Genomic DNA, 8,932 nt, shown 5'->3' with positions numbered 1-8,932 from the left:
TCAGTTACTCACTGACCTGCACTCACTCTCCTACCTTGACTCATTTATTCACTCACCAGCACTAGCTTTCCCACCCTCACTCAGTTACGCACTTACTTGCACTCACTCTCCTACCCTGACTCAGTCACTCACACACCCGCCCAAACTCTCCTACCCTCACCCTGTTACTCACTCACCCGCACTCACCCTCCTACCCTCACGCGGCAACTCACTCATCCACACTCACACTCCTCCCCTCACTCAGTTACTTACTCATCTACAATCACTCTCCTACACTCACTCAGTTACTTACTCAGGCACAGTCACAGTCATACCCTCACTCAGTTACTCATTAATCCACACTCACATACCTCCCCTCTCTCATTTACTCAGTCACGCAACTCACACTCGTACCCTCACTCAGTTACTCACTCACCCAGACTTACTCTCTTACCCTCACTCAGTTACGCACTCACACGCCCTCACTCTCCTCCCCTCACACAGTTACTCACCCACACTCACTCTCATCTCCTCACTCAGTTACTTACTCATCCACAGTCACTCGCCTACCCTCACTCATTTACTCACTCACGCACACCCACACTCGCACCTCACTAAGTTACTCACTCACACAACTCACATTCGTACCCTCACTCAGTTACTCACTCACGCACACTCACTCTCCTCCACTCACTCAGTTACTCACTCACGCACACTCACTCTCCTCCACTCACTCAGTTACTCAATCACCCACACTCACTTTCTTACCCTCTCTCAGTTACTCACCCACACTCACTCTCCTACCCTCATTCAGTTACACAATCACCCGCACTCACTTTCTTATCCTCACTCAGTTACTCACTCACCCGCACTCACTTTCTTACCCTCTCTCAGTTACTCACCCACACTCACTCTCCTACCCTCATTCAGTTACTCAATCACCCGCACTCGCTTTCTTATCCTCACTCAGTTACTCACTCACCCGCACTCACTTTCTTACCCTCTCTCAGTTACTCACCCACACTCACTCTCCTACCCTCATTCAGTTACTCAATCACCCGCACTCGCTTTCTTATCCTCACTCAGTTACTCACTCACCCGCACTCACTCTCCTACCCTCACTCAGTTACTCACTCACCCGCACTCACTCTCCTACCCTCACTCAGTTACTCACCCACAATCACCCTCTTACTCTCACTCAGTTACTCTGTCACCCACTCTCACTCTCTTACCCTCACTCAGTTGCCCACGAACAAGCACTCACTCTCCTAACCTCACTCATTTATTCACTCACCCACACTAACTCTCCTATCCTCACTCAGTTACTCACTCACCCGCACTCACTCTCCTATCCTCACTCAGTTACGCACTTACCCGCCCGCACTCTCCTACCTTCACCCTGTTACTCACTCACCCGAACTCAATCTCCTACCCTCATTCAGTTACTCACTCACACCCACTCACTCTCCTACACTCACTCAGTTACTCTCTCGCTCTCCTACCCTCACTCAGTTGCCCACGAACAAGCACTCACTCTCCTAAAGTCACTCATTTATTCACTCACCCACACTCACTCTACTATCCTCACTCAGTTACTGACTCACCCGCACTCACTCTCCTATCATCGCTCCCCCACTCACCCACACTCACTCTCCTGCCCTCACTCAGTTACTCACTCATCCTCACTCACTCTCCTACCCTCACTCAGTTACTCACTAACCACACTCACTCTCCGACCCTCACTCAGTTACTCACTCACCCACACTCACTCGCTACCCTCACTCAGTTACTCACTCACCCGCACTCACTCTCCCACCCTCCCTCAGTTATTCACTCACCAGTGCTCACTTTCCCACCTTCACTCAGTTACGCACTTACTCGCACGCACTCTCCTACCTACCCCCTGTTACTCACTCACCCGCACTCACCCTCCTACCCTCACTCGGCAACTCATTCATCGACATTCACACTCCTCTCCTCACTCAGTAACTTACTCATCCACAATCACTCTCCTACCCTCACTCAGTTACACACTCACGCACACTCACATTCGCACCCTCACTCAGTTACTCACTCACCCACACTCACTCTCCTACCCTCACTCAGTTACTCAGTCACCAACACTCACTCTCCTACCCTCACTCAGTTACTCACTCACCCGCACTCACCCTCCTACCCTCACGCGGCAACTCACTCATCCACACTCACACTCCTCCCCTCACTCAGTTACTTACTCATCTACAATCACTCTCCTACACTCACTCAGTTACTTACTCAGGCACAGTCACAGTCATACCCTCACTCAGTTACTCATTAATCCACACTCACATACCTCCCCTCTCTCATTTACTCAGTCACGCAACTCACACTCGTACCCTCACTCAGTTACTCACTCACCCAGACTTACTCTCTTACCCTCACTCAGTTACGCACTCACACGCCCTCACTCTCCTCCCCTCACACAGTTACTCACCCACACTCACTCTCATCTCCTCACTCAGTTACTTACTCATCCACAGTCACTCGCCTACCTTCACTCATTTACTCACTCACGCACACCCACACTCGCACCTCACTAAGTTACTCACTCACACAACTCACATTCGTACCCTCACTCAGTTACTCACTCACGCACACTCACTCTCCTCCACTCACTCAGTTACTCACTCACGCACACTCACTCTCCTCCATCCACTCAGTTACTCAGTCACCAACACTCACTCTCCTACCCTCACTCAGTTACTCACTCACACGCACTCACTCTCCTACCCTCACTCAGTTACTCATTCATGCAACTCTCACTCGTACCCTCACTCAATTACTCGCTCACCCACACCACTCCCCTACCCTTACTCAGTTACTCAATGACCCGCACTCACTATCAGAACCACCCTCAGTTACTCACTCACCCGCACTCACTTTCCTACCCTCACTCAGTTACTCACTCACACGCCCTCACTCTCCTCCCCTCATTCAGTTACTCACCCACACTCACTCTCCTACTGTCACTCTGTTGCTCCCTCAGCCGCACTCATTCTCCCAGCCACACTCAGTTTCCCACTCACCCGCTCTCACTCTTCTACTGTCACTCAGTTAATCCCTCACCCGTACTCTCACTATGACCCTCACTCATTTATTCACTCATCCAAACTTACTCTCCTACCCTCACTCAGTTACTCACTCACCCGCACTCTCTCCTACCCTCACTCAGTTACTTACTCTCGCACACTCACTCTCCTACCCTCATTCAGTCACTCACTCACCCGCACTCACTCTCCTCCCCTCACTCAGTTACTCACTCACCCGCACTGACTCTCCTACCCTCACTCAGTTACTCACTCACCCTTTCTCACTCTTCTACACTCACGCAGTGACTTACTCACCCGCACTCTCTCCTAGTTGCTCACTCACCCGGACTCACTCTCCTACCCTCTCTCAGTTACTCACTCAGACACACGCACTCTCCTACCCTCACCCTGTTACTTATTCATCCTCTCTTCTGCAAGGTCCGTAAATCAGCGAGGGAATTTCTGCAGCGGGACAGAAAGAGAGAACTGGAGCGAGACATGAGCATGACTGGCGCCCGAATGTGACTGTGCGGCCCGGGATTGGCGAGCACCGGAGGATAGTTCAGAGCGTCTGGAGAAAGCGCCAGGGCCGGGAGAAACTGCAAGGGCCGGGGAAAGAGCAAGTAGGCGGGGGACAGGGCATGGATGGAAGGGGGGGGGGGGGGTGAGCACAGAGTGTGGGGGACAAGGCAGAGATGTGGGCACAAGGGAGAGATATAGGGGGCAGGGCAGAGATGTGGGAGACAGGACGGAGATGCTGCGGACACGGCAGACATGTGGGGGACAGGGCAGAGATGTGGGGAAAGGAGAGAGATCTGGGGGACGCGGCACAGATGTGGAGGAAAGCAGAGGGAGCTGTAGCAAAGGGCAGAGAGCTGGTTGAAAGCGGAGAGAGCAGGGGTAAGGTGCCGAGAGCCAGGGGAAGTGCACAGAGCCGGTGGAAAGCGCAGAGAGCTGAGGGAAAAGCATTGTTCAGAAAAAGAGTCCTTTGAATGTGCGATAAGCGATAAGAATCGGGGAAAGTGCAAAATACTGGCGAAAAGCTCAAAGAGGCCAGGGAAAGTGCCAGAAAAATTCCAACGAACCAGGAAAAGTGAAGAGCATGTGGGCAAAGCACACGGAGGTGGAGGAAAGTGCAGAGAGCTGTGGTCAAGTGCAGAGACCTTAAATAAAGTGAAGTGAGCAGGAGAAAGATGCAGATATTCAGCGGGAACCGCAGAGAGATGGCGGAACGCTCAGAGAGCGCTGGGCCGGGTGCGGGGGGATTGCAGACAGCCCGGTCTCAGTGACAGGCGGAACGTGGAGTTAACACCACAATCAGCACTGAGATTATCATAGAATTTACAGTGCAGAAGGAGGCCAATCGGCCCATCGAGTCTGCACCGGCTCTTCGAAAGAGCACCCTACTCAAGGGCAACACCGCCAACCTATCCCCATAACCCAGTAACACCACCCAACACTAAGGGCAATTTTTGGACACTAAGGGCAATTTATCATGGCCAGTCTACCTAACCTGCAGATCTTTGGACTGTGGGAGGAAACCGGAGCACCCGGAGGAAACCCACGCACACACGGGGAGGATGTGAAGACTCCGCACAGACAGTGTCCCAAGCCGGAATCGAACCAGGGACCCTGGAGCTGGCCGCACAGCCAGGATCTTATTGAATGGGGGAGGAGGCTCGACGGGCCGAATGGCCGACTCCTGCTGTCAATGTGCATGATCCTATTATTAAAGAATGTTGCAATTACACAAGTTATGAGTTTTATTGCATTTACATAAGTACATCTCTTGAAGCAAAGTAAATTCTTTGTTTTGGGGATTGGGGAATAATGAGGGAGAGAAATGAAGGAGCAGCAGTCAGCTTGAAACAGGCAATTTCCAAAGCTGTAATGATAGAAATGAAGAGACAACTTCTTCAGCACAAAGTGCTGTTGATTGTGACGTACACAGCTCAGTTCGCTGGATTGTGACGTACACAGCTTAGTTAGCTGGATTGTGACGTGCACAGCTCAGTTCGCTGGACTGTGACGTACACAGCTCAGTTAGATGGACTCTGACGTACACAGCTCAGTTAGCTGGATTGTGAAGTACACAGCCCAGTTAGCTGCATTGTGACGTACACAGATCAGTTAGCTGAATTGTGACGTACACAGCTCAGTTAGCTGGATTGTGACGTGCACAGCTCAGTATGCTGCATTGTGACGTACACAGATCAGTTAGCTGAATTGTGACGTACACAGCTCAGTTAGCTGGATTGTGACGTGCACAGCTCAGTATGCTGCATTGTGACGTACACAGCTCAGTTAGCTGGATTGTGACGTACACAGCTCAGTTACCTGGATTGTGACTTACACAGCCCAGTTAGCTGCATTGTGACGTACACAGCTCAGTTAGCTGGATTGTGACTTACACAGCCCAGTTAGCTGCATTGTGACGTACACAGCTCAGTTAGCTGGATTGTGACGTACACAACTCAATTAACCGGATTGTGAATTACACAGCCCAGTTAGCTGCATTGTGATGTACACAGCTCCGTTGGCTGGATTGTGACGTCCCCAGCTTAGTTAGCTGGATTGTGACGTACACAGCTCGGTTAGCTGGACGGCTGGTTCGTGATGAAGAGCGATCCCAGCAGCGCGGATTCAATTGCTGCACCGGCTGAGGTTATTCATAAAGCTCCTCATTCTCAACTTTGCCGCTCACCTCAGGTGTGGTGGTCATCAGTTTAAATCACCACCAGTAAGCTTTCAAAAGGACAGACAGTCTCCGGACTATGGTACATTTGCATTTTATTTTACATGGTGGCTGAAATAATGGGGATGCACCATTCAGATGGATGGCATCAAAATGAGATTTTTGTCATGTGACAGAGACGGAGAAAGATGTGTGTTTCTGAAGAGGAGACAAAACAATGGTGATTCACAAGCAATAGTACTAATTGGAGCTTAAATGTGGATGTAGATTTTATTAGGAAAATGCTGGGATCAGTTCATAGTTCCAGACAAATTTGAAATTTATGTTTACTTAAAAATGACAAATCCCAGACTCTAACTTGTTCAATGAACCATTCTCCCCCAGCGACACCATCTCCGCCCACTCTCTACAGCCTGATCCCCTCCTGTCAGCAACACAGCACCGACTGCTCTGTGACCTACGGATGTTTGGCGATGGACTACTCCCCAGAAATCACCAGCCTTACCTGGAAGAAAGATGGGCAGCCGATCATCACTGGAGTTAAGAAATACCCGCCAGTGAGAAACAAGAAGGGAACCTACACCCTGAGCAGCCAGTTAACCATCACCGAGTCGGAGGGGGGATGCAGCAAAATCAGCTGTGAGGTTCGACACAGCGGCTCAGCCAAGAGCATTGAAATGACATGTAAGAGTTGTGGAATCTGTGAGAAACAGACGCTTTGACTATTTATTTACCTCTTTGGCCATAACACATTGACGGTGCTCTGCACAGTTCTGATTCCTGCGAAAAATAGTGACAACGGAGAAACTGTTAAAATATAATTAGTCATTTTATTCGTTCCAACATCTTCTTCAAGAAATGTCTAACTTGTGTTTCTTGAAGGTCAACCTGACATCCATCCAAATGTTCATCTCAACGTGAGTTCCAATGAAGAAATCTCAAGCACCAAATGTGCAACCATGGTCTGTTCAATCAACGATTTCCGTCCAAAGTCACTGACCGTGAAGTGGCTGAAGAATGGACAACCCATGGGGTCAGGAATTGTCACCTCTCCCACCTGTGAAGTGAACGGGAACTTCTCGGCGAGCAGTCGGCTGACAGTCTCCGCTGGGGAATGGTTCAGCAAACCGGTCTATACCTGCCAGGTCACTCATCAAGAGGTCACCCAAAGTCACAACATCACCGCGTCTGGTAAGAGACACAAACAGAGGAAACAATAAATCATCCTGCATTCTGAATTTAATCCAAATCAGAAATTTACTGAAGTTACTGCAAAGCACAGAATAACTTCTAATTTACTGCCATGTAATTTGTGTTTCATTCTGCTGTAAGAGCTGCATCAGGATTGATCACCATTCAGGATTTTATGAATATAGATATAAATGTATCCCAATAATTTGAAGTCATTTAGTGAGTGAGGAGAATCAATAAATTGAATTTATTGTCACAAATAGGCTTCAAATGAAGTTACTGTGAAAAGCCCCTAGTCGCCACATTCCCGCGCCTGTTCGGGGAGGCCGCTATATGAATTGAACCCGCGCTGCTGGCCTGCCTTGGTCGGCTTTAAAAAACAGCTATTTAGGCCTGTGCTAAACCAGCCCCTGGCGGACTTGATATCAGCTTTATCCTGAGACAGCTGGTTATATGTGAGAAGCAGTGGGTGTCTCAAAAACTTTACTGATAGAAACTCCGGGAGAAAGTGTTGGAAAGTTCATCCAACCTATTTATGGATCAGCCTCCAGTACTGCGCTCCTGAGATCAGGAATGGAATATTTGTATTGGGAATGCTACAATACTGATTCGTTAGTATGATATCGGGGCTGACTGTATTTCACAATGAGAATAGTTTTCACAAACCAAACTGGTTTTCCATTGTGTATCGAAGATTAAAGGCGATCTTTAGAGGTTGATACTTCGAAGTTGATTATTTCGAGGTTGATGTTTCGAAGTTGATTTATACCCATTTAGAATTCAGGCTGAATCCTACTGTCCTGATTCTGAAGATGAAACTTGGGTTGACTTCCATTTTTTCATTCACAGATTCTTCCCTTTGCACTGATGCCTCAGTAACAATACTACCACCACCAATAGAACAGGTCTTAATGGACGCGACGGTAACCTTAACCTGTGTCATTTCGAATGCTCCTTTTGGAGTCAACGTGTCCTGGAGTGAAGCAAAGAAGCCGCTGAAATCAGAGATCGCCGACCAGCCTGCGGCAGATACTGAGAGCGTGGTCAGCAAATTAAACATCTCGACACAAGCCTGGCTGAGCGGGGCTGTGTTTGACTGTGTGGCGAGCCATCAGGACCTGCCAACTCCTTTAAGAATTTCAATTCACAACAAAATAGGTGAGCGGTGAAACTGAAGCAATAAGTGAGCCATTGTGTCTATTTCGAGTGTCAGTGCAGCAGTCAATATTTAGCATTCAGTGTATTTATGGTCCATTCTGTTTGGTAATCCCACTAACTGAATCTCTGGGCATTTAGAGTTTAAGGGGGAAATTGATATGCGGATGAATGGACAATGAATTAAACGCAGTGATATTGGGTATAGATGGAGCGAGACCATAGACCACAAGACTTAGGAGCAGACGTAGGCCATTGGGCCCATCAACAGCTGTCCAGCCTTCAGTGAGATCATGACTGATCTGATGCGATAATCTTCAACTCCTCTTTCCCGCCTTATCACCAAATCTCTTGACACTTTTCCTGATTTAAAATATGTCCCCCTCAACCTTGAACATACTGACCGACCCAGAATCTTAGGTAGCCTTCATTCTTCTAAACTCCAATAAGTACAGCCCAGCCTACTTAACCTCAACCCATAAGAAAATCCCTCCATACTCGGGATCAACCTCGTGTCCTTCTCTGGACTGCCTTCAAAACCAATCTGTCGTCCTTAGATACGGGCACCAAAACTATTCAAAGTATATCAGGTGTTGTCTAACTAATTCCCCAGTTTTAGCTAGTCTTCCCCATTGTTATATTCTACTCACTTTGAAATAAAGATCAGCATTCAATTTGTCTCCATATTACCTGCAGAACTTGCTTTGTGTGGTTTCTGCACGAGGGCCCCCAATTCCCCCGTTACTTCAGCTTTCTACAGTCTTTCTCCATCTAAATAATATTCCGTTATGTTCTTTCTTCCTCCTCCCAAAGTGTCTAACCTCACATTTTCCTTCATCATAGT

The 8,932-nt window shown here is 48.5% G+C and overlaps 1 gene segment (V, D, J or C); it reads left to right on the top strand.

Moving 5' to 3' along the window:
• Positions 1–6,129: 6,129 nt before the first annotated feature.
• On the top strand, positions 6,130–8,091 carry LOC119960063 (the record flags this gene model as incomplete). The annotated part of the segment is given in 3 exon segments: positions 6,130–6,426; positions 6,625–6,933; positions 7,783–8,091. Coding segments are annotated over 3 exon segments (829 nt in total), but the record flags the coding sequence as incomplete, so codon positions are not given.
• Between the last annotated feature and the right edge of the window lie 841 nt (positions 8,092–8,932).

Source organism: Scyliorhinus canicula, unplaced genomic scaffold (assembly GCF_902713615.1).
Source record: "Scyliorhinus canicula unplaced genomic scaffold, sScyCan1.1, whole genome shotgun sequence".
In the NCBI taxonomy this organism is placed as follows: Eukaryota; Metazoa; Chordata; class Chondrichthyes; order Carcharhiniformes; family Scyliorhinidae; genus Scyliorhinus; species Scyliorhinus canicula.
Note: the sequence above shows the minus strand (reverse complement) of the source record. Positions and strands in the feature narration are given on the sequence as shown.